General features: G+C 38.0%; 2 protein-coding genes across 3 annotated transcripts in view; one reads left to right on the top strand and one right to left on the bottom strand.

Moving 5' to 3' along the window:
- Nucleotides 1–3000: 3000 nt before the first annotated feature.
- Nucleotides 3001–24080, bottom strand: TAF8 (TATA-box binding protein associated factor 8). Its single transcript, XM_051996947.1, has 8 exons — nt 24001–24080; nt 22829–22985; nt 19972–20070; nt 18997–19059; nt 14243–14367; nt 12935–13082; nt 11682–11824; nt 3001–6144 (listed from the first exon to the last, which is right to left on the bottom strand). The coding sequence occupies exons 1-8, from the start codon at nt 24043–24045 to the stop codon at nt 6001–6003; spliced, it is 924 nt and encodes a 307-aa protein (XP_051852907.1). The 5' UTR covers nt 24046–24080; the 3' UTR covers nt 3001–6000.
- Nucleotides 24081–25462: 1382 nt separating this feature from the next.
- Nucleotides 25463–26303, top strand: part of CCND3 (cyclin D3) — a 114658-nt gene continuing 113817 nt past the window's right edge. The window contains exon 1 of one of the 2 annotated variants that reach the window (XM_051996945.1): nt 25463–25769. The gene's annotated coding sequence lies outside the window, so the exon portion shown is untranslated. The remainder of the gene's footprint in view (nt 25770–26303) is intronic. The other variant, XM_051996946.1, reaches the window with a different exon arrangement.

The following is a 26303-nucleotide window of genomic DNA, read 5'->3' as shown; positions in this document are numbered from 1 at the left end:
GGCCAGTGCTCTAACCACTGTACCAACTAGCTGCCTCTCCTTTAACTTCTAAATTATCTCATGGATGGGCTAGAAAATAAGAATCCCTAAGTATGTTCCCTTCCTCTAGCTTGCTGTGTTGGAATGGAATGATCCCTGTATTGGGAATCAAGATCTTGGCTCAAATGGGGAGGAAATCATACTTCTATTATCTACCACACAGTGTCAGTATCACAGGAAACAATGTACACAAAGTATTTTGTAAACCTTAAAGGCCTGAGTAAATAGGCTCTCCATAATAGAGTCAGAACTAGTATATGGTCACCACGGTCACATATGTAGGAGATGTTACCTTTCCAATGCAGCCTCTTGCCCCAGTTCATTCCCATAGCTATCACTCTTTCTGGGAGGCCTTCCTTTGGGACAAGTGGTCTTGATCCCAGAATGACCTGGACAGCCAGGTCACTCTGCAAGATTGAGGTCAGTGTACAGTTAACTGGAGGAATCAGAAGCAAAGGCAGCTTAACTCTCTGCTCAGGACCTCCTCTGGGGGTCATTATCCTACTTTGCCCTAGTTTTCTAAGATATCCTCCAAGAACCTTCTTCCTCTATAATGGAAAAGATTCCAGACTTCTGAGCATTTCAAATTTTGGCTCTCCCCATTGGCTGTGTATTCTTAGAAAGTCACTTCTCCCTGAACTATTTCCTCATCTACAAAATGAGAGGGGAAGGAAGCCCCTTCTAGTTCAATGTCTCTGATGCAATGACCTCTGTTCCCATGTATAGTGTATAGTATACCTCAGTACTTGTTGATTCCAGAAGGCATGAGTGGAAAAAATGTTAGGTAAAAAACAAATTTTTCTGTGGGAAAAAATGGCAGTCCAGCCCAGCCCAAGTCGGAGTCTTCTCTCCTTGACCCAACTCACTTTCTGAGAGGAATGGAGACTTATACTCTCCTCCACTCCAACTGTCCAAGCTTCTTTAGGGGAGTGTCCTGGAAATAGAAGTGGAAGCTATTGTCCTAGATTCTCTGCTGCCCATGACTCTGGCCACTACCACTCAGCCTTGAAGACAATAAAGGATTTATTTAAGTCTTCCTTCATTTATGAATGTACTGCTTTGTAGTTGCATTTGTGATAATTGCTGGTTGTAAGAGTATGCTTGGCAGTGCTGCAGAAGCTATAACCATCCACACCTGACTCATTCTCCTGTTGGCAGTCCTGAAATTGTCATTCAATTAATTAAACAGAATAGCAATAGGAGCAGCAACACGGTGGCTCAGTGGATAGAGCACCAGCCCTGAAGTCAGGAGGACCCGAGGTCAAATTTGACCTCAGACAATACTTCCTAGCTGTGTGATCCTGGGCAAGTCACTTAACCCCAATTGCCTCAGCAAAAATAACAAATGAATGAATCTAGATAATATGGCAATATAGTGTATATTTTGGCTACAGATGGTTCTACCATTAGTCCACCAAACGAATGGCTACTTTAGAGGATATTTAGTATTACTTGCTTAAAATACAGAAGAGCAGAAATACTTAGCATTTTTTATAGACTCCAAAAATACAAACTAGAATTGATAACGAAAATGTGAACAAACTTAAAAAGAGATTCTGTCATCCTAAATAATGATGTCCCGGAAACAAAAAAACATTTACATTAACAGTCTAATGAAGGAGCAGCTAGGTGGCACAGTGGCACTACCCTGAAGTCAGGAGAACCTGAGTTTAAATCCAGTAGCAGACACATGACATTAGCTGTGCTGACCTTGCAAGTTATTGAGACAACAATAAGATTTAGCTAATCCTACCAAAAAGTGATTGTCATTTTAAAATAAACTGCCCTTAGGCTCAGGAAATTTTCATTATTTTTCATTGCATTATAATCACTTTTTTTTTCCTTTTTGGAATCTTGAGTGGCTTTGATTCTGTCCTTTAACAAATAGGTTATCTCCTCCTAGCTTCTTGCAAGACTATTTTTCTTTGACTTTGAGGTATAAGAAGCTAGCAATTACATTTCTGAATAAGTTAAAATTGGGATTCCTTTCAATTAACATCCATGGAATTGCATTAAACCACACTTTGCTCTTTAGTTTCGACATTTCTTAATAATTTTCACGTATGCTTTATCAGAAAATGCCAATCAAGCTTTTTGTTCTATCATATTATTCTGGAAGGTCAATATTTCTCTGTCTCTTCAAGATCTGTCTTTAAGGTTAGGTGTTTCGAAATTGTTATGGCCTTCCAATTTTGTTTTTTTGTCTCTGCTCTATTATTTTTTATTGAATCTTAATATTTTCAAGTTCCATTCCTTCCATTTTCTTTTTTTTTTTTCAGGATGCCTGGAAATATATTTTAAATGTTCTACTTTTTCCCCCTAAACAATTGATTCTCCCTCAAAACCACCTATTGTGGGTATTCTAATTGCTGTTATGATCTCTTTAATGAGGCTTTAGATATTCATTTTTCCTTTCCCGAGAATTCCTTTAATTTTCCCTCTTTTTGTTGCTCAATTGCTTTATGTGCTGTTTTGCTGATTTAATGTGATGAACTGCTTAGACACAATCATTTATTCAGTGATCTTTCTGGAGGTCTATCTAACAAGATCTAACAAGAAGGGACTCTAAAAATATTAATTGAATATACCATTCCTCAAGACCTCAATCTTCATCTGTAAAATGAGGGGATTAAATGATTTGTGAAGTCCTTTATAGCTCTAAATCTGTGATTTTTAAACTAAATTAATGCCCTTATTTTACAAATGAAAAAATTTAAACAAAGAAAGAGCAAGTGATTTGTCTAAAAAACACATCTGATAACGAATAAAAGGTGGTATTTGAACTCAGTCATCTGATTTTTTAAATCCATTGCTTTTTCCACTGTATCATACTTTAACCATGGACATGATTTAATGCTTTTTAGCATTGATTGCCCCTAAAAAAATAAATCAGGGTAACAGTAAGGCAAAGCTAGAAAGAAAAGAGATCTTTACAAGGGGCCATAGAGAATCAAGATAAACTCCTTTAGTTGGAATTTATTTCTAAGTGATGTAATTAATTCACATTTTATATAATGCTTTACAATTTACAAAGCACTTTTCTAACAATCCTAGAATTTAAGTTTTCAGAGTATTACCACCCCCATTTTTTCAGTTCAGTATCAGAGAGGATAATTGATTTGCCTAAGGTCACATAGTAAGTATAAAAGTTCAGGGATCTTTCCATGAAACCATAGCTGCCTCTCTAAATCTCAAGTCAGCTGTATCAATAATGTTTATACTTACCCTTGCCTAAATATGGGCTCCTATCCCCCACTCCTACCAGCTAATCTGTGTTCAAGGAATAAAAATCAATTTCTTTATCAGTCTGAATAAAAGAAAATCAGGAAAATAATTCAGTTTTTAGAAAGGGGAAAAAAGATTTTGGTCTAGCCAATGGGAAAAATATCCATCCTGAAATAAACTACAGATCTGTAAAGTATTCAGGTAAACATAACGAATTGTATCCTGTAGAATATAAACTCCTTGGGAGCAGGGATTGTTTCATTTGGTTTCAAGCATATAATAAAACACTTAATAAATGCTCTCATCCATCCATCTCTGAGCAAGAGAAGGCACAAAGGATCTCCTCTACATCAGAACATGATACTGGATTCCTTTCTTGCCTGAATAGTATGTTGGTTTCATGTCCATAACTCATTCCATTATTCTTTCAATAAACTGTAGTGACTCATCCTAAGATGAGAGGAAGAACTGAATTCTGGTTGACCATTGTATAATTTCGAATACAAAATCGCTTAATATATCATGGTACCAATTTGTTAGGGTACCCAGAGAATTTATAGTCTCTAGTCTGCAAAGGAATTAAACTTACCGAATTTGTCCAAATGGCTGAATCATTCCGACATAAAGATGACATTAAATAATGCAAGGAAAAGAGAAAAATCAAAAACCTAAGGAGACTAATTTAAAAGTATTGGGAAGAAGAGAGAGAAGGATGGTGGAAAAGGGGATTTTGAGCTACAGCACACAAACATAGTCAACATAATAATTCCTGACAATAAGTCAAAGCTATAACCTTCTGATTCCATTCTATCTACATCACAGATTTTTATTATGCATATATATAAATAACAGTTTTCATTTGGCTTTGGCCATATTTTCTCCTTCAAAAAACCTCATCCAAATTATTAAAATTAAAAACTTGCAAATAAGTATTTGGGTGTATATACAGTTTTTACATAACAGCAAAAAGTCAGGATCAACATGATACATGAACAAGCCTTTTGTCAGGGGTGATATGAAAATGATCCATCCCCCAGATTCTCTCACATGGACCCATTTTTATCAGCAAAACTCAGAACATGGTATTTCAGCAATAATGGCTCAGGTCTCTTGGCAAAAGTAACAAGAAGCTCCATTTAACAAGTACCTCCTCTAAGTAGGTGCTGGTAAATGCTTTTTGGCATTAAGATGTACAAGTACAGTAGTAAAACTACACACAACACAGTGACCATCTTCCAGTGCTCTTGAGAGGAGCTAGCTACAAAGAAGTTTTTTAAATGTATCTGTCCCATCAGCTTCTTCAGTGCTCACTTCCAAAATGTGAACTTCCTCTATACTCACCACATCGCTCATCTCTAAGGGCTCAAAACAACTCAAGATTAAAAATGCCTATAGGTCTGTGAAAATAATTTTAAATTGTTCTCAGTGAAAAGAGATATTGCAACTTTAGCTATAGACAACCCTGGAAAGCTGGGGTCAGAATGTAAAATTTTCTCTCCTAAGACACTTTGATTAGCAGACTTCTCTTCAATTGCAAACAAACAGCTCTTTTCTCTTAAGAAAGAATCTCTCCATTAAAATAGCTGCTCAGGAAGTTTATGGGCAGCACTATCAGCCCCAGAACTCTTAGTTATTAGGGAAAGGAAGTGTAGATAATAAAGAAGTTTCAGAAAGGGAAGGAGAGAATAAAATTATTATGGTAACAGACTGTCTCTCCAAAAGGATTTTAAGCAAAATACCACAGGAGATTCCCTATTTCTTTCATTTAAAATATGTGTGACTATCCAGTAGTTTTCAGTTGGCATTAAAAAAAAAATTCTCTGTATTAATGTCTAGCCAAAAGTATATTTAGCAGCTTATGCATAATTTTCTTTGAGAACCTGTTTTCTGGCCAAGAGAAAAGGAAGAATTTGGAATATTCTAGTCATAGCTTCCTCAGAAGTTACCTCTTGTTCAGGAGACAGAGATTACAGAGGAAAGAAACAAGACTTCCCCTTTTGTCCAGGGAAAAAAAGCAAAGGCTGATTGAGTGTGCTAGAGCTCAAAGCAGAAAAGCAATTCAATCAGCAACCCACTGAGCTTCCTCTTCAGCCTGGGCTTCTCAGGCTTTTACAGGCCATAGAATGAGGTTCTTTCCTTGAGGCCAAGGCTAGAAGTGCTGGTGATCAATAAAAGAATTGTCTGGAATAGTTTCCTAGGAGTTTTAATTGGAATAAAAAATGAAATCATTACATCTCCTTATATCCCACAATACAGACTGCATGGGACATCATTATTAAAAACTTGTTTCTCGGAAGCCAAACACTTAACAACTGGATTCCAGTTTGGCTGCCCAGCCCTCTCCTTCCTGGGGATCTTGGAATGGGAATGGACATGTGCATCCCTTTGCAACTGAGGTTTTTTTCCTTTCATCCAAAAAGAGGAACCAGAAGAGAAATCCTAGGTGACCCATAGGGCCATGGGAGACCTCTAGCCAAATGCATTCTAGAGGTTATTTCTATTGGAGAAAGGACAGCTAAGATAATGTCATCTGATCTCAAAAAGTTGAGATAGCTTCATTTTAAGATATCTCAAGGTGGGAATGTGGAAATTCAGAAAGAAAGAGACAAGGAAAATGTCTGCTAAACTTAGGGAGACTCTTTCTAGGCCTAAGCTTAATGGTGAATAACTCATTTCTTCCCTGCTTTCAAGAAGGCAGAGAAGACAAATTCAGAATGGAATATCCTCATTCTTAATTCATTTCTTCCTACGGATCTTGGGTTTCTTTACAGGTCGTAGATAAGGGTTATCAATAAGATTCTCCTCCCCAGTCCTGCTCCCTGACAAGGAAGTGTTCTGCTGTAGAACAGAGGCATTCTCTTTTTCTGCTCCTGATTCATCCTGTAAAACAAAAAACAACACCATTAACATAGAAGGCAATTCTAGCCAGAAGCAGAGAATAGAGATTCTCTGAAAACCAAATTCTCAAATAAGAAGTGTTAATATCATTTTCATGATGTGATTAGAAATTCAATTGTCAGAGGAACAGAATCCTGTTTTTGTACCATTCCCATACTACTATTTCTCTATTGGATGAAAAAAGATTTCAATCTATTATTGGTTAGTGGGATTAGAGATGGAAAACTGCTTGAATAACTAATAAAAATAGCATTGAATTCACAAGGATGGACAGGAAGCATCAAGGACTGTAGGAAATCCAGGCTACTTAAGGAAGGGAGAGACTTAAAAGACAAGGGAGAGATAAACTTGGCTATTCAACAAGACTAAGGAAAAGAGTATCATAATTTAAGAATCAGCTTTAGCTCTTCTCTCTTCTTCCATAGAAAGCAATAGTCAAGTCCAATTCTATCACTGAAATATCTTTCAGAATCATCCACTCCTAAGCATTCTCTCATAATTACTACTTTGGTTTAAATGCTCATGACATTTACCTTAACTACTATCACCTCATTACAGGTATGCCTATTTCTAGTCTTTCTCACGTGAAATTAATTCTACATATTTTTACTACATTAACTGCAACTCTATTAATGTTACTCCATTACTCAAAAGACTTTTTATGATTCCCCACTGCCTACCTAATAAAGGCCAAACTCTTTATCTAGCATTCAAGGTCTTCATAATCTAGTTCTAACCAGCCTTTCTAAATTCATGCCACATTAGTTCTACTCTTCAACATTATGCTCTAACTGACCTGAGCTTTTCACACCAAATGTGTCTGAAAGCATACCTCTTATGCTTCTGCTCAGCCTGGAAGGGCCTCTCTCCCTTATTTTTTTCCGGTTGAATTTTTTTTATTATAGATTTTTATTTCCAAGATATATGCATGGGTAATTTTTCAGCATTGACAATTGCAAAATCTTTTGTTCCAATTTTTCCTCTCCTTCCCCCCACCCCTCCCCCAGATGGCAGGTTGACCAATACATGTAAAACATGTTAAAGTATATGCTAAATACAATATATATATACATGTCCATACAGTTATTTTGCTGTACAAAAAGAATTGGACTTTGAAATAGTGTACAATTAACCTGTGAAGGAAATCAAAAATGCAGGCAGATAAAAACAGAGGGATTGGAAATGCTATGTAGTGGTTCACACTCATTTCCCAGAATTCTTTTGCTGGGTGTAGCTTCATTACTGAACAAACAGAACTGATTTGGTTCATCTCACTGTTGAAGAGAGGTACATCCATCAGAATACATCCTCATACAGTATTGTTGTTGAAGTATATAATGATCTCCTGGTTCTGCTCATTTCACTCATCATCAGTTCATGTAAGTCTCTTCAGGCCTTTCTGAAATCATCCTGCTGGTTATTTCTAAGATCCTTTTCCCTTCTTTAAGATCTCTTTGGGATATAAGCCCAGTAGAGACACTGCTGGGTCAAAGGGTATGCACAGTTTGATAACTTTTTGAGCACAGTTCCAGATCGCTCTCCAGAATGGCTGGATGTATTCACAATTCCACAACAATGTATCTGTCCCAGTTTTCCCACATCCCCTCCAACATTCAGCATTATCTTTCTCTGTCATTCTAGCCAATCTGACAAGTGTGTAGTGGTATGTCAGAGTTGTCTTAATTTGCATTTCTCTGATTAATAGACTTGGAACATCTTTTCATATGGCTAGAAATAGTTTCACTTTCTTCATCTGAAAATTGTCTGTTCATATCCTTTGACCATTTATCAATTGGAGAATGGCTTGAATTCTTATATATTAGAGTCAATTCTCTATATTTTTTTTTGGAAATAAGGCCTTTATCAGAACCTTTGACTGTAAAAATGTTTTCCCAGTTTATTGTTTCCCTTATAATCTTGTCTGCATTAGTTTTGTTTGTACAAAAGCTTTTCAATTTGATATAATAAAAATTGTCTATTTTGTGATCAGTAATGATCTCTAGTTCTTCTTTGATAATAAATTCCTTCCTTTTCCACAGGTCTGAGAGGTAAACTATCTTATGTTCCTCTAATTTACTTATAATCTCATTCTTTATGCCTAGATCATGAACCCATTTTGACCTTATCTTGGTGTCCTGTTGAAGTCTTACCCAGATCAAATGCCACCTCCTTTATGAAGACTTCCTTAATCTGAAGATTTTCCTAATCCTCCAAGTCAAAATGAGCTTTTTTCCCCAAAAACTCACATGTACCATCTCATGCATTCAACACATTCTAAATTTTATTGCAGTTATTTGTATAAACATTTTCTTGCCTCTGTTAGGTTGCAAGAAACCAAATCTTATTATCTTTGCTATTCCCTCAATGTCTAGCACATACTAGACAATGAACATTTACAGGATATTGTTGAAGCCACAAGAGCTGTGAAATGACCTAATACTACTTGGACAAATACTGATATCATTTACGGTAGATCTAGAACAATTTCTCATTCTCCTCTTATTTGCAAAATAAAAAAAAAAAAAACATACATAATTACATACCTACAAAAGTCAAAAGTGCCCTAAAGCTCTATCGTTGGTAACACTTAAGATATAGGAAAAGGAAAAGAAAAAAAAAAGGAAAGGAAAGAAAAAAAGGGAATGGAGAATGGTAGCAGAAAGTGGTAGGGAATTACCAATTCTGGCCTCCCAATTCCCCTGCAATATTACAGCATCTCAATGCAAACCTTTACAGACTTTGAAATTCACCCCTAAATGAGTTAAGGTCTTGCAGAGTAGGCCTGTTTAGACATCCTTTGTTGTAACAGAAAATTGTGCCCCCTAGTGATTAACAAATGCCACTTTGCTCACAAGGCTGTGAATTGATGAGATCACTCCTAAAAACACAATTTGGAACTTTATCCTAAAATTTGTTTTGACATAATCATATGACTACTAGACACACTGCCCCAAAGAAGTAACAGATAGAGGGAAAGAAACTACATTATCTGCAGTAGCTCCTTCTGCCAGTGCAGAGAATTGAAACTCATTTTCTCTAAGTTCCCATCAACTGGAAATGAGAATGAACTGGCAAATGAATGTAATCAAATATGGTCTCATAATAAAAGACAAGTAGGAAAAATTCAGAGCCAAATGAAAAGACTCATGAATTGATACAGAATAAAATGAATAGACCCAGGAAAAACAAAATAAAGGAAAACAAGTTTTGAACTCTAATCAACACAGTGAGCAGGCAATTTTTCAAAAGTGAGAATAAAGCACATCTCCTTGAGCTTCTTGGTAGAAAGGCAATGAGAAATTCATTTTAAGACCTAGACAATATGTTGATTTACTTTGTTTGGCTATATTTATTTGTAATAAAGAAGGGTTTCTGTTTAGGAAGCTAGGAAGAACTGGGTGATGAGATATTCAAATAAAAAAGGGAAAAAAGACCATCAATAAAACACTAAAAATACACAGAGAACAAAAAAGTTTAGAAGAAAGGCTTATTCACAGGACAATGTTGTTACTACCTTGTTAAATTCAATACACTTAAAAAAAATAAACAGTACTCTCATGTTTTCAGAATATTATACTTGTTAATGGCTATTAAATCATAATAAAAAATAATCTTTTTTAAAAGAACATACTACAAAATACCAATCAGATGATGAAATCCAAGAGAACAAGGTGCTAGATATAAATTCCTCTTTTGCCTTCAGGCAAAAGATTTACCATTTGGCAACCCAGGTAGTTTGCTGTCAAAACAGACAAACCCAAGGACAGAGGATGTTGAAGGACATAGAACCAAGTAGAGCAAAAGGAACAAACAGCTCTACAGAGAGCATAGTCCAAGGTGGCATGGCTTAGGTCAAACAAATCTCTTGGGAAAGTTGTCTGGAGACAATGACAAATAGAAAAATAGGCAACAAGACACAGGAGCTGCAAAGGGGTCCCAGGTCAGTTTGTAAGGCACCACTGTGAGGTTCAGATCCTAGTTCAAAGATCACAAGAGACCCAATTCGAAGAACCTTGGGCCTTCTATATAGCTAATGTGGGGTGGTGAGGGGGAGGGAAGAGAGAAAGGAGAAAAAAAAAAAAGCTCAGAAATAAAGCCATACAATTATTCTGAAAATTGTAATTTAACATTTGATTTTAATTTGTAAATAATCTAAGGATTTCACAACAGCCCTTAAGATTATTAGAGACACTCTGAGATTCTATGGAGATTCTAATCCAAGGTTAGAATCACTGCTACTGTACAGTATCAGCACTACTATGTGTCAGCAAGCCAAGCAAAAGAAAAAGGAGGAATGTGTAGAGTGATGAGAGGACAGTATCTCTTTTTTCTCCTCTTTCACATGATTCTCCTGGAAATTCCACTTTTTTTCTGATTTCTCCTATTGGGTAAGAGCATTATTTTTCTTATCAATTTCATCTATTCTCTTGGACAATGTCTTCTCTTTGAGAAGGCAGGTAGATAGGAAAGCCTCAGGGGGAAGCTATGAAGGAAATTAAGTGTCTGACTGAGAGAAGTAGGCCTGAACAATGCTGACAAACTGAAGGGAGAGAGGCATTGGTATTTAAATTATATGGTATTTATATTATAACTTTTTAATTACCTTTTAATAACCTTTTTTGCCTCATTAATCTGCTAAGCAACTTGTCCTCAGATAAAACAAAAACAGACACTAGTAACTTACTCCTTCAATTATCACAAATTCCAAGTTAATATAATCCACAATAAGAGATTTTGCTGTATTTAAAATATGGAAGCTAAGGATAATTATTTGCTCTAAATCACAGACTTTCAGGTCAGAATTTTAAAAGGAATTTAGTTGAATCTAAAAGAAATAAGTCAGATAAAATGGGTTTCTGTGAAGAATGGGGGTTGTCATTGATGTGGTTCTGTGTCCCATTATCAGCAGCATCATTGCTACAGTTCTAGATGGAAAATCGGGGGAATTTTATGAGGTAGGCATCCAATCTCAGATTTTTTTCCATTTCACAGATAAGGAAACTGAGGCCCAAAGAGAACAAAATGATGTAGCTAAGGTCAAGGTAATATAACAGAGCCAAGATTTACTCCTAAGTTCTCTGATTCTAAATATAGTGTTCCATCTCTTTTCCACAAAGACTTAGAGGCATCAAAGCCAAGTATCATTTCACCAGATGTATTACATGTACCCTTTTCTTCCTTTATGGAATTCTCCTAAGACTGCCATCCCAGAGGGGATTTTCCACTCTAACTTCAAATAAGATATATACTTCCCTGCCTACCCAACAAGGCCACTGGAAGTGATTCTCTATCCCATGTGATAGTTGGGGGAAGCCCACCCCAAAGTGGGCCTGGTGGCACATACCTACTACAGGACTGGAAAAGGCCAAGTTCTGAGCTACGGATAGACGAAGGCCAATCAGATGCCCTAACTAACTCTGACAGCCCAGCCAACCTTTGTGGGAAGGGTCTGGCAGGCAACCTAAGTAGCAATGAGCCTGCAGAATGAGAAAGGGTAAACTCTGGTGAAGGCAACATACCGTACTGATGTGGAGAGGAAGGTTCTCTGTGTCTGTCTGCTCATCCTGTTCAGAAGAATCAGTCTCTTCCATCTGCTGCATCTCCAACTCAGAGGGCAGAAGGGCAGTCAGGTAGGGAATGGTAAATGGCCGGGCAGCAATCACTAAAGAAAGAATGAGATATTAGGGTATTTTGGGGAGTCAATGATGTTAGCATAGAACTTTGCAAGAAAATGAAGTAATTATTTTTTAGATGAATTCACTAAGACAGCCTTTCTGCTGATGAATAAGGGGAAGTATAATCTGATAACACTCAATAGTCACAGAATCTGGAATTAAGAAATCTCCCTCCATTACCTGATATTCAGCCCTGCTGCTACTCAGGAGTACAGAAAGCTTCAAGGACATGGGATTTGAGAATTTTCAAGCATCAAGTAAGCATCGAGAGGTACTGAAGGGAAAAAACTTTAAAAATATATACACTTAAAGTGGTACAAAACATGGGACTTAGAATCAAGGAAGTCTTCGATTCAAATCTTGCCTTGGACTCTTACTAGCTGTATGACCCTGAGAAGTTACTTAACTGTTGCCTGTCTCAGTTTCCTTATCTATAAAATATGAATAATAGCACCTACTTCTCAGGGTTGTTGTAAGGATCAAATGAGATACTTTACAAACTTTAAATCACTATACAAATGCTAGCAATTATTTATTAAAATAAGCATAAATAAAATCATAAAATGTCAGAGATCAAAGGGACCTCTGCAATATCCATTCCAACCTCCTCATTTTCTGATGAGAAAACTAAGGCCTAAAAAGGGAAAGTTTGCTCAAGTTTACGTAGAATGAAAAACTAGGTTCCTGACTCCCTATTCAGTCTATCTGTCTGTCTTTCTCCATCCCTCCACCCCACCCAATATTAGAAAATCTCTATAGTAACTTTATTGTCCCTATAACCTGAAAGGTTCAAGAATGATATCATGCCAACCCTCTTCCCTCCCTTCCTCCATCAGAAGTGAACCATAGATAACACATTCTCACTTCTGCTGAAGGTTGTGTGAAGAGCTGGAAAAGAGAAATCCGGGGGTCTTAGATTATTCTGAGGCAAAAAATTAAAATAAAAAGATTATTTGTGGAAAAATAAATGCAAAAAAAAAAAAGCAAAAGATTATTCATTTCCTCCTGCTCAGATCTAGAGGGAGGAAAAATGGCATCCTCAGTCCCATTCCCAGATGGCAAGAAAACACAAGTCCATTCAGGGGAGTGATTCTCACATGGAAATGTGCTGACATCATCTTTGAAAAGACTCTGTGTCTCGCCTGTCTTGGCCATAAAACGAGTAAGTGCCCGTTCCACATCACGCCTCTGTGATGCAGCCTTTTCCCGAAGGACCTGGTAATCTGACACAAGTTCACGGTATGTCTAAAGAAAGAAGAGGAAAAGATGTTAGAACATAAAAAAAGTTCATCTTGTTCTATTGGGTCCCTATCCTTTTCCATCTGTGTTCCTTCCAACCTTCAGACAAATTTTGTTGCTGTTAATCAGGGCTATTAGGGACAGTTGAGGGTAAAGATCCATCTCTTTCATGACACACACAAAAAATGCTGGTCCACGATCTATGCCATCCAAGTTAAAAGTAAACTAGCTTCTTAATAGAATATAGCCACTTAAATTTCTAGCCTCCAAAGAGAAAGGAAAGAGATGAAGCCTTAAGGAGATTGAACTCCATTCCCTTTTAGAAGGAAGGAGGCAGTTAATAGAACCAGGCACTTTTTGATGCACAACCCAGTGGGGTTACATACACAAAATTTATAAATAAGCAAACATACACATAATGGGAGTGTGAGTGTGCATGCTAAAAAATGTTTTATTACTAGAAATATATGATCAAAACAGAGACCACAGATTCATATTAGTTCCAATACTATCATTAAAAAGGAGTAGTAAATAATCTCCAGAGGTAAATAGTCCTCTGTGGGAATGTTTACTACAATATATTCCAAGGGAAAATAAAATTTCCAATTAGTACAAAACCAAATTTCAAGAGTGAAGACACACAGAGAGGACGTTTATCAAATGAGCATGGCTCAATGGAAGTATAACCTACTATTTTCTGCTTTTATATTTATAGATACATACACATACGGAAGTATAACCTAGTATTTTTTTCTTTTATATTTATAGATACATACACATATCAACATGTATAAACACACACACACACACACACACACACACACACACACACACACATATATCTATATCAAAATGTTAGATACAACAGACTCTCAATTTACCTGCCCCATCCTCTCAGACTCTTCCCAACAATCAAGAGAAAAAAGGAGTCAGGGCTCCTACTAATATATTTTTCAGTTATAAAGACTTTCATGCACATTTGTGGAATAGATGTGCAATTTAATCATGATTTTAAAATACTATTTCATGGGCAAATGCATTTTAAGTTCCACTAATAACCTAATTTATAAGCCAATATTTGAAAGATAGACTATTCATAAACTGGGGGTTACAAGTGACAGAAATGGACCTATTGCTTAAGAGGCTATCAAGGTCAACTTACTTACCGGTGTTTTGATGTACGTGTGGGGATCAGGGAATTCAGGAAAATGGCTAGGGATATGAGGTGGGTGAGACTTGTTCTGTCCAGCAGTCAGGGCTTTGGGGGTCACAGGCTGATTGGTGACTGGTGCTGCAACAGAATTATAAACTCATTCACTGACTGCTCCTTCCATTGGGTTCCAGTTACCCAAAGTTTTTCCCTCATAGGATAAAACCACTGACCAATGTCTCTTGCTTTTAAAACAATGGGTAGACTGCAGAAATGCAACTAAACAACTTTGGATTGTCTGAAAAACCAGCAAAACTTAATTTTTAAAATTATTACAGTCAGAAGATTCTGGGAAAATAGTGGGAGTGGGTTGAAACTTCAAGCTCTCCAGATTTCCCCCACAAATAAAATAAATTTGTACTTCAGGGCAAACATAGACTGGTGAAAAATCAAGACTTCGAGGAGAATAGGGGTCCTCCAGATACAACCTGAGAAGATCTGAAAAAAGACCCCCAACTGAGGATTAACCTCTCTAAAATGCAAACACCTCTAAGCTAGCTCCCAGAAAGAGCAAGCAGGGACCCCTTGGAATAGCTAGGTATAGTTGGAGCTGAAGCAGGAACCACAAAGATTTTCACCTCTCAGACTGTTTATGGAATCTGAATCTAAGTCTAGGAAGAATAAGTGAACCTAAGCTGATCCAGAACAACAGGCCCTACTGTGCTGCTGAGAAGTGGAACTAGTACCAGTGAGTACAGAGGCAGTGAGGGAGGGAAGCTGTTGGCTGGGACAGTTGCTGGAGGATGGAGCTCTTGGTTTGGGACTCTTGGTCAGAGTGGAGAGCTGAAGGGAAGCTTGAAGTACGGCCACCTCATGATTAGAGATGTTTCCATTAATACTGCCAATTAAAAAAAAAAAAAAAAGAACTGGCAAAGAAGAAAGAACCCCACCACTGAAACATATTATGGGAACAGGGAAGATCAGGATTTATCTTCAGAGGACACTTTAATAAAAGAGTACCATAAAATGGCTCCCTACCCAGAGAGAATTTGTAGAACAACTCAAAAAAGAATTTAAAAATCAAATAACAGATATTGAGGAAAAACTAAAAACATAAAAATAAAATCCAAGAAAAACAAGATTATGAAACAGAAGTTAACCAACTACAATAGGAAATACATTTCAAAGATGAAAAAAATTCTTTGAAAATTAGAATTGGACAAGAGGAAGCTAGTGAAGCTAGGAGAGACCAAGAAATAACAAAACAGATTATAAAGAATGAGAAATAGAATAGAATGTGAAACATCTCATATGAAAAACAGATCTGGAGAATAGATTTTATCCAGAAGATAAAATATAAGATTTATTGGACTACCAGAAAGTTGTGACCAAAAAAAGAACCTTGACACAATAATACAGGAAATAATCCAAGAAAATGGTCCTAGAGTGATACAACATGAGGAGAGAATAAAAACAGAAAAAATGCACTTATCACAATCTCAAAGAGATCCTTTGTGGAAAACACACAGGAATATCATTGCCAAATTTCAAAACCCCCAGATTAAAGAGAAAATTTTGCAAGAAACAACAACAACAAGACCAATTCAAATATGCTGGAGCCACAATTAGAATTGTATAAGACTTATCAGCAGCTATAATAAAAGACTACAGTTCCTGGGATCATATCTACTGATAATCAAAAGAACTAGGCCTGCAGCCAAAAATATCACATTCAGCAAAATTATCTCTAATTTTGAATGAGAAAAATTGGACATTCGATAAACTTGCAGATTTTCAGGATTTTTTTATCAACCAAACCCAAACTTAATAGAAAATTTAACATATAAGAACTAATATCAAAGATCAATTTTAAGAAACTTAGCATGAACAAACTATTTAAACGTGGATAATTGTTTATTTTTTTAATTAATATATTCTACATGTTTAAGATTCACTTCAACAATAAAGTAACTCAAAAGAAAGATTGGCAGAGTTAAGGTAAAAATAGTAATCATGTCATACAAATGAGATGCAGAGGAAGAATATAAGAGTCATTAGAGCGATGACAAGGGCTTGTAGTTCTGAAAACCTATTCATATCAGGAATGGGTTCAATAGGCAATAGGTGTAACATCTCTAAAATCTATAAAGAAATAAAGGAAGGGGGCAGCTAGGTGGTGCAGTGGATAGAGCACCAACCCTGAAGTCAGGAGGACCTGAGTTCAAATCTGGGCTCAGATACTTAATATTCCTAGCTGTGTGACCCTGGGCAAGTCACTTAACCCCAACTGCCTCAGCAAAAAAAAAAAAAAAAAAGGGCGGGGGGGAGAGAAGAATGGGCAGATGGGGAAGCATAGTGTTAGGGAAGAAGACAAGGGAAGGATTCTTGTGGGGTGCAGGGGAAGGTTAAGTAATAGCAAGCAAGTTATGGACCAGAATTTAATTAAAGACTCAGCAGAGCTATAAAAGAAATGTGGGGGGGTAGGGGGGGAAAGGAGTATATATGTATAACTACATATATATATACTTGAGTGTACTTGCTTGGGAAGAAAAAAGAATAAAGTACATAAGGTGTTCAGCAGAGAATCAAAGAACAATTTACAAGGAAGTAAAGAAAAAGTGGACATTTATGAATATAATTTCTTCTACAAATATATATACTTTATTGATCTGATAATTTGTTGTTATATATTTTGAATCCTCTCTGATGTTCTGCTGGGCACATGATATGTTTTCTTTTGCTTTTCTTTATTTTGCTTTGTATTCCTTTTCTGTTTTTCTTTTTTTCTTACTGTTTTTTCAAATAAAATAAATTTTTAAAAATTAAAATAAAAATAAACAAAACTAAAAAATGATAAAATTAAAAAAGTAAAAATTTCTTATATTCATTTTAAACATTTCTTTTAAAATTTTGTAATAAAGGGTTAAAAAAAATTAGGTAAGAATTGAATGTATAATTTCCCTAAATGGAAACTCCCTATATATTAGAGGATCTTTACCAAGTATCCACAGACCCCTTAGATGGTCTGTGGAAAGATTTCAAAGGAAGAGATCTGTGAATTTAGCTGAAACAAAATTACATCCTTATTTTCACTAACTCCTTCTTTCAAATATTAAAAACATTTTTCTGAGAAGGGGTCCACATGTCTCATCAGACTGTCAAAGGGGTTCATGACACCAAAAATATTAAGAACCCATGCTTTATGTAATAAAAGCCAGCACCTTCTCTGAAACTTGTAGTCTGTAATACACTGTTGGTGGAATTGTGAATATATCTAGCCATTCTGGAGAGCAATTTGGAACTATGCTCAAAAAGTTACCAAACTGTGCATACCCTTTGATCCAGCAGTGCTATTACTGGGCTTATACCCCAAAGAGATACTAAAGAAGGGAAAGGGACCTGTATGTGCCAAAATGTTTGCCAGCCTTTTTTGTAGTGGCTAGAAACTAGAAAATGAATGGATGTCCATCAATTGGAGAATGGCTGGGTAAATTGTGATATATGAATGTTATAGAATATTATTGTTCTATAAGAAATGACCAGCAGGATGAATAAGAGAGGCTTAGAGAGACTTACATGAACTGATGCTGAGTGAAATGAGCAGAAGCAGGAGATCATTATATACTTCAACAACGATACTGTATGAGGATGTATTCTGATGGAAGTTGATTTCTTCAACAAAGAGATCTAACTCAGTTTCAACTGATCAATGAAGGACAGAAGCAGCTACGCCCAAAGAAAGAACACTGGGAAATGAATGTAAACTGTTTGCATTTTTGTTTTTCTTCCTGGGTTATTTTTACCTTCTGAATCCAATTCTTCCTATGCAACAAGAGAACTGTTCGGTTCTGCACACATATATTGTATCTAGGCTATACTGTGACATATTTAACATGTATAGGACTGCTTGCCATCTGGGGGAGGGGAAAAGTTGGAACAGAAGTGAGTGCAAGGGATAATGTTGTAAAAAAATTACCCAGGCATGGGTTCTGACAATAAAAAGTTATTAAAAAAAAAAGAAAGAAAGAAACTTGTAGTTTGATAGTTTTAAAAAATCTGGTTAAGTATTTAACACTTTCTTCAAGAAAGATACTTTGTAGGTGGGTAAGGGTATATGTAGGAAGTATCTAATGTCAAAAAGAATTTGTATCAAATTATTATAACTTATTTTTAATATAGAACAAGAACCCTGAGAGGTTTAGCATAAGCACTCAGTAACTGCAAGTATTGGAGCCCCTGCCAACCATTCTCAGAGCTGTCTTCTCCCCACCCACCCCCAACTCTGCCTAAGTGTTACTGCAGTGACACGGCTATACTAAGAAAAAGGCAAGCTGGAGAAGCTGCTACCCTCTCTCCTTCTAGGCCCTTAAGCAATAGACAGAAAGTAAACCAGAAAGGGTCACTGACTCATTTTACATGAAGTGACTGGCAAGAATCACTTTTACTGATTCCTCAGGAGTGAAGGATTTAAAATCATGGTAGCATATTTCTAGAAAGTATGAAATAAAATGTAATCGATTCCCTTTACCTCATGCCAAATCAAGCCAAGCACTTCTAGATGGTCAGGCTGCTATATTCTTCCCCTGGGCAAGAACACGAACAGTACTTTTGTGTGGCTCTTATTGTACTTTTAGTTCAAGACAGAGTCAGTTTCCCCTTCTGATAACTACAATTTCACATAATGACCCTTTTTGCCTACATTATATACAATTCTTCCAAAAAAAGGAAAAAACTCACAATAAACCCAGTCTATATCTAAGAACAACCTACGTGCTGTGATGACCATCCTCTGGGACCGTTTAGCGTATGCAGGGAGAGTTTCCACATTGAAACCTAAAGGAAAGGAAAACAAAATCACTATACACTCCTCCAGAAATTATCATCAGGAAGGCAAAAGAATCTGTCTGGAGTATCTTATCCTAGAAACACATCAAAAATGCTGTTACTTGGCAGAAACTCTAAAATTAAAGGTAAAAGTCTTCACTATCACTATAGCGGGATAATGGCACTCAAACTTATTCAGAGGTGCCAGTTCATGACAAATCTGGATGGCTACAAAGAAACGTGACAATTATAGCTGCTTACATTTACATGTGTCTGATAGGCACACATTTTCCATTGAGCTGGAACTAATGACCATATTTTACATAATTATTCTTCGAACAGTACTCATTTTTTTCATGCTTTACTTTATTCATTATTTTCACTAAATAGGACCTGTTGCTGGTCAGTCGTTTTCCAGTTGTGTCTGATTCTTTATAATCCCATTTGGCGGAGTCTGGCGTACTCTGCCATCACCTTCTCCAGCTCATGTTACAGATGAGGAAATTGAGGTAAATAGGGTACAATGACTTGTCCAGGGTCACACAACTAGTAAGTGCCTGAAGCAAATTTTGGACTCAGTAAGATATAACTTCCTAACTTTAGCCATCTTATCTATTGTACCACTTGGTTGTCTCAATTGGAACTTAGCTGTCTACAAAGTGCTGAAAACAGAGCCAATTCAGGTATGCTCATTTTATAGATAAATAAGTTGAGGCCTAGACAAATTATGTGACTTGTCTACACAAGTGGTCACACAGTTTTTATATATGACAGCTGCTCCTCTAAGCAAAGTGCAGTGGATGCTATCCCCTAACTGTGAACCATCAAGGGACTAAAGGAGATCTAGAAGGCACTTCCCTCCTTCCTACAGAATCACTCACCAATCAAGTCACTATGTATACAATGAAACATGAAACTCACCCATCTCAACAAGCGTGACCACAATATCTGAGAGGGTGGGCTGTGTCCTGGCCGTGTGCTCACAATAGGACTTAGCACTCCTCCCGATTTCTGAAAGGTCTAGGAAAATAAACAAATAAATATAAGTATATGGTCCAATATCAGGAATGGACATTTTAGTCTCTTCTGCCTGATGCCAAGTGCTCACAAAAGATGGAATAAGCTTCCAACAATTCCACAAAGCTCAGTGAACAGAACAAAGTGGATGTAGGGCTATGGTGAAGATCTGCCACAAACTTATCCTAAGTAAGTAAATCATTTCCCCTCAGTATCTTCATCTGAAAAGTGTTTATACATTGTACCATGTCATTATCTGAATGATTCCATTTGTCCAAGTCTCTAGCTACTCAACGGGATCATAAACTCTTTGATGTCAGGAACTAGGCCTCCTTGTTTTGACATCTCTAAAGCTAATAGTCCAGTACAAGATATACTTTAATACTCAACGTATCCATGATTTCAATTGTGGACAAACTTTCTCAGGGAGGTTGCTGGAAGGAAATCTCCATTATGTAAGGGGTGTGTGTGTGTGTATGGAGATGATAAATTACCATCTACTTGATTCTTTTCTATTAGCTAGAAATTCAATAAACATTTATTACATACTCTACACACAATGAATTGTGCCAGGCTTGAGAAAACATAAGAGAAAAATGAGACATGGTGTCTTTTGTCAAAGAGTTCAGTTTCCTAGGGACATGAGAACTACATAAATAATAAAATGTAAAATTGAACACTACATGTGTATAACACAAGTACAAAAGAAAACAGTATATGAAGGATGAAAACACTTTCTAAATGTAAAGACTAATGCCAGCTTCATGAATAAAAGTAGCATTTAAGCTGGATTTTGAAGAACAGCAAGGTAGGGACTTTTGGAAGAGTATGAAGAGATTCCACACTTAGGAAAGGCACCAATTAGTGCTTTGTAGAGAAGGGGAGGGACAAAAATAAGTGGTTCACTTAAATAGCATTTGTGAATTGCCTACTATGTGCCAGACACTGTGCTAGGCACTGTTTGGCTACAGCACACAATACATGATAGCAAGCTGGTGATACAGTAAGACTTGAGTTCAAATTTAATCTCAGAAGTTTATTAGCTATGTGATCCTGGGCAGGCCACTTAACCTCTCTCTGACTCAGTTTCTTCATGTATAAAATGAGGATAATAATAGTGCCTCCCTTCCAGGATGGTTGTGAGGATCAAATGAGATAATAATTGTAAAGTAATTAACACAGTGCTTGGCACAGAATAAGCTCTATATGAATGCTAGCTATTATTAATAGCATGATATGAATTCAGTCAGACAAGTTGTAGAATGTCACAGAAAAAAAAAAGACAACATGTGAAGAAAGTCACTCTATATTTTAATCCTGCCAACCTACAACCCACAGGAGACAGCTCATCAATATGTGGTTATATTATAATTTTCCTTTAACTTAATACTTTCTAATATTTGTCCCCTCTTAGAAGATGATATAATTGTCAATTCTGTGACCATAATCACTGAAAAAAAAAAAAAAAACATTGAGAATTTCCTAATAAGAAGGAATAAGCAATGAGTTTTAAGAGGTCTTTACAATTTGAATTTTTATCTAGGATTATTTTATTCAGTTAATTAGGGAAGTAATCATTTCTGTTCAGACCAGAAGGTCTTCCTCTTCCCCATTTATTTATTTTTGACCAGGTGAAAGAGATTGTCTTTGCCTAATTGCTACTTTAGCCATAATCCCTGAATGGGTGTGAACTCAATCTAACTGAGAACAACTAAAGACCTTAGCTTAAAAAGGTCAAAGTCTCCCACTGAAACCTAGGCCACTTCCAGTCCTGATCTATATCTGGCCCCTGGATCCATATGGCTCTAGAGGAGAAAGTAAGGCAGGTTATCTTGCACAGCCCTCCTTCATTTAAATCCAACTCACTTGCATGTCATGGCATCATCTTTCTGAGTCATGGTCCTCTTTGTGAACAAAGGACAAATAACAAGAATAACTGAAAAAGTCTAAGAGAGTCTCATTGCCACAAGTTTCTCCTCACTCTCATCCATCCTCCACTCAACTGCCAATATAATCTTCCTAAAAGTGCAGATGTGACCATGTCACCTCCCTAGTCAATAACCTCAACTGCTCCCTCTCACTTTCAAGATCAAAAACAAAATGCAGCTTCAGACTAGACTAAACTAGGCTATGCTTTATATTTTACCTTGCCAATTATCCTGTTAATGCCAAATACCCCATTCTCCTTACTCCCACCTTTCTCTTTTTCCATTTATTGACCTGGGAACAATAATCAATAGTACCACAGCTTTTGGAAAGTGCCTTAGGGATCAATTCATTATTCTAATAACTCCCCAGACCATGATTCCCTTAACTGGCCACCATCTTCTAACAAGACCCTGCCTATCTTCCTTTATTATAGAATACAAATTCTTGAGGGCAGGGACTATCTTATTTTTTGTATCTGTACCCCTGGTGCTTAACATAGTGCTTACCATATACAGCAAATGTTTAATAAAGTTGTATTTGTTCATTCATTTACTAAATCTTAGTTACTTCATAAGCTTCTATATTAGAGAAAAATAAATTACTTGTTGACCAAGCTTTTGCTGAGTACATCCAAATTAAACTAAGTAGATCCTTATATCTGAAAACTCCATCAATACAAGAAATCCAGAGCTTATAATCCATCAGCATAGCTATTGAAAAAATTTAAAACAACCTGAACCACAAAGAAATTTCATGGAGATAAGTACATAATTTTCAAAATATATGAATGGACTGACTTTGCATAGAGCAGCTAGTATTCCTCTATACTCACAGCTTTGTAACATCTCAGTTAATGTTTCCACAGATGCTTTCTCAGCACTCTCAAACCCAGCCTCTGTCAGCAAGGAGCTCACCACTACCTGCAAGGTCCGCCTCCGTGCCAGGTAGTAGTTGTCTGCAGGGGTGGTGGCCTGCTTGCTTCCTGATCTCTATATGAATTAAGAGGAAAAAAAGGAAGCATGACTTTAGTTCACATATTAAAGATATAATCACACGCACATTTTACAAAAATATATAACTGACCAAACAAGACAGAAAGGAGAGAAAGATAAATGCCTATCAACGTCTCCCCTTTAAAATGCAACAACTGTTATTCAGAATTCTGCTTTTGGCTGACAAGCTTAATGATTATTGAGTGTTCAAGAGATGCTGAATCTTGGAGGCCTGATGATTCTTTCCCTCAAAGTATGCCCCAGAATAAAACCTTTCCCTCGGCAAACGATGAGAAACACTTATAAAAGGAGGGGATTCGATTTCATTGCCTCTATGTTCCCTTCAACAACTAAGTTTCCTGATATTAGGAAATGAGACAGGACTTAGTGGACAGAGTTAAGAAAACCAAATTCAATTCAATTTTCAATTCAATTTCACTTCAAGTTCAAATCAGACTTCAGGCACTTCGTAAATCGGACTCTGGGCAAGTCACTTCACCGTTTGCCTGTTATCCGTAAAATGAGAGAAAGAAGGAAATGACAAACCTCCAGTATCATTGCCAAGAAAATCCCAAATGCCTGAAACGGCTGAATAACAATAGTAACACTAATTCTTTTTCTCTCAAACTGGCAGAAGAGCATTAGGAGCAAAACGTCTTTTTAGAACAAGAATCACATTGAAAAGTCCTTTTAAATACCCCACCAGCTAGTTTTCCGATTGGTCAAACATCGGACCAATAAAGAGAGAAGAGAAAGCAGTTTGAGCCAATTAGGGGCTTTCTCCGGAATCCCCGCCTCTTGCTGGGAACTGGCCAATTGAGAACTGCGGTCGCCTAGGGCTGAGAGGTGGGGGGAGGGGTGCGCCAGAAGAAGAGGCCTTTGCTCCGGCCAGAGTCACTCAGTACGGGAACTTATTCCAGAGTCTCTGTCCTCCAATTTTCATGCTAGTTCGTTTTGCTGAGGCCTGGGACTAAGCCGTCATTCCCTTGATATCCCCTTCTTTGGTCCTTACCGCTCCTGAGCCACCGGCTCCGGCAGTTGCGGCTGTGTCAGCCATCTTGAATACCTAAGAATGTGCATGTGCGCAGGGCAGCCTGGGAACTGTAGTTCGAGGCGGAAGCAGGGGCAGTGTAGGGAGGGGAAGGAGGACTGAGAGGTGGGGGAGTCGGGTTCACAATTCTAGTTTCCAAAAGCGGGTGTTATGGTGGGTGTGGCTAGAGTCCGTGGCTTCACGTGGCCTTCCACTGGAAGGAGAGCGTTCAGGCTTAGACAACTTCGCGGGGAAAGTCTAGAAAATGCGCCCTCAGGTGACGACAGAAAAAGGGAGCTTAGATGTTTTGTTCATTTACGCCCCTGCTGCTTTTTAGTCTCGCCGAGCAGAAGATTTCAAGAGTCTCAGGATCACAAGTCTTGGATTTGAGGGTACGGAATTTTTAATCTTTGTGTATGTGTATGTATCACGGGCCCCTCTGGCATTCTGATGGAGGCTGGGACCCCTTCTCAGAAACTTGTTTTTCAGTGCGTAACAATCAAAGGATACTAATTATATTGAATACAGATACAAAGTTAAAACAAACAATCAAGTTCATGAACTCCAAGTTTAAAAACCACCTGTTTATCGGGACTTTTGATATCATTTAGCAACTAAAGTTCAGCCCTCCCCCATTTTACAGAATTGCAAATCGAGGTCTGGAAGAAGTGACATGCACAAGGTGACAAGAGAGCCAAGTTCTGTACGCTCTTTCCATTTCATTGTTTTGAAACCACGCCCGTCACCAGCGGTCAATCGACAAACATTTTTGGATCCCAAACTTTCTGCTCTGCGTCCTAGAGGTTCCTACGGCTAGTAAGAATTCCACTCCTTCGCAACAAAATCTGCAAATGTTTTAGGGTTTGAGAATCAATCCCCACCTCCACAGAATATTCGACTTAGAAGGGACCTTAAACAATAAGAAGACTATAGTATGCGCTGGAAGGGGCCTTAGAGGCCGTTTCGTCCAACATTTTTATTTGACGAGAGGAAATGGCAATCCGAGGGACAGCGACATGATCAAAAGTCAATGTAATTAAGTAGCAAAGCCAGAAGTCTCTAGCATCCAGGTCTTTTGACATATGCCACCTTTGAACTAGGACAACGCCGCGCGCACTATAGAGTACTCTGCGGTAGGGGAGTCGCTGTTTTACCAATACGGAAAGTTGGTTGTGAAGCGTCTGAAACCCAGCCGAAGGGTGACAACACTGCACCCTTCACGCCCACACCTGTGCTAGAGCTATCCTGGAGACTGCAGGGCCCCTAGTCCCCACCCCTCCCCTCTACTCTGAAAAGCAGGAGCCAGGAGGCGGGGTCCCCTCGGGTCCTGTGTGCGCCCCGGGTCCTGGAACTGGAGCAGCCCCTAGACTGCCCGTGCGCCCACCCAGCAGTGTTAGCAGTCTCAGGAGAGGGGGTGATAAGGGGAAAGCGAAGGGGGGACGCGATACCTCTCTACAGCAGGAACCCACAGCCCCCTCCGTCTCCCCCCGCCCCCTCCTCCCCACTTCCTGCCCAACTTCAAACGTCGAATCCCTAGCGCAGCACCGAAATTGTAAACACCCCGCTCCGGAGCGGAGGAGGGGTCGAGATTGAAGCGGTCTGGGGCAGGTATGGAGCCAACCCTTTCCCCCCTCCTCACTCCCAGCCCTGTGTCAGTGACGAGCCTACCCGAAGGACACAATTTTGGAGCTTGAGCGTCTATGCCAGGAGGAAGAGAGTGCGAAGAGTCGACTCCGGGACTCACCTGTTAGGTAGGCAGCTGAGCTGTCGGATGGAACAGGTCTGGGGGAGGTAGGGCTCGAATTTAGTTCGTGAAGGTTTCTAGCCCGCGACTAGGTTCAGCGCCGATCCCCTGGGAGCGCATAAGGCTAGATTGTAGTATCCAAAGGAAAAAAGGCGTCCAAGGAAAAAGGGGGTGGGGAATGGGCTCGAGAAATTCCATTTTAAGCCGGTGGGGAGGGCTCTGAAGCGTTGGAGCTGTGAAATCTAAGGAGAGACTCTAAAGTAACTCTGCTGAGGTTTGAGGACTTGGAAGGGTAGCTGATTTTCTCTTTGGTTCCTCAGAAATCCATTTACCTCTGTCATTTTCCTTATCACTTTAACGAGGGAATTACTGATCTCAAAAGTCCTTTGGAACTCTAAATACCATTATATTTCTGTCCCATGTATAGAGTACCCATTTATCCCCTCTCCCAGACAAAGGGTCAGAGTGCTTGAACTGAGTTCTAGGACCCCAAGTTTTGTGTGCCAATTCATATATATACACGTGTATATTGAATATGTAT

The sequence above is a fragment of the Antechinus flavipes genome, chromosome 4, assembly GCF_016432865.1.
Source record: "Antechinus flavipes isolate AdamAnt ecotype Samford, QLD, Australia chromosome 4, AdamAnt_v2, whole genome shotgun sequence".
NCBI classification, from domain to species: domain Eukaryota; kingdom Metazoa; phylum Chordata; class Mammalia; order Dasyuromorphia; family Dasyuridae; genus Antechinus; species Antechinus flavipes.
This window is presented reverse-complemented; position numbering and strand designations above follow the sequence as displayed.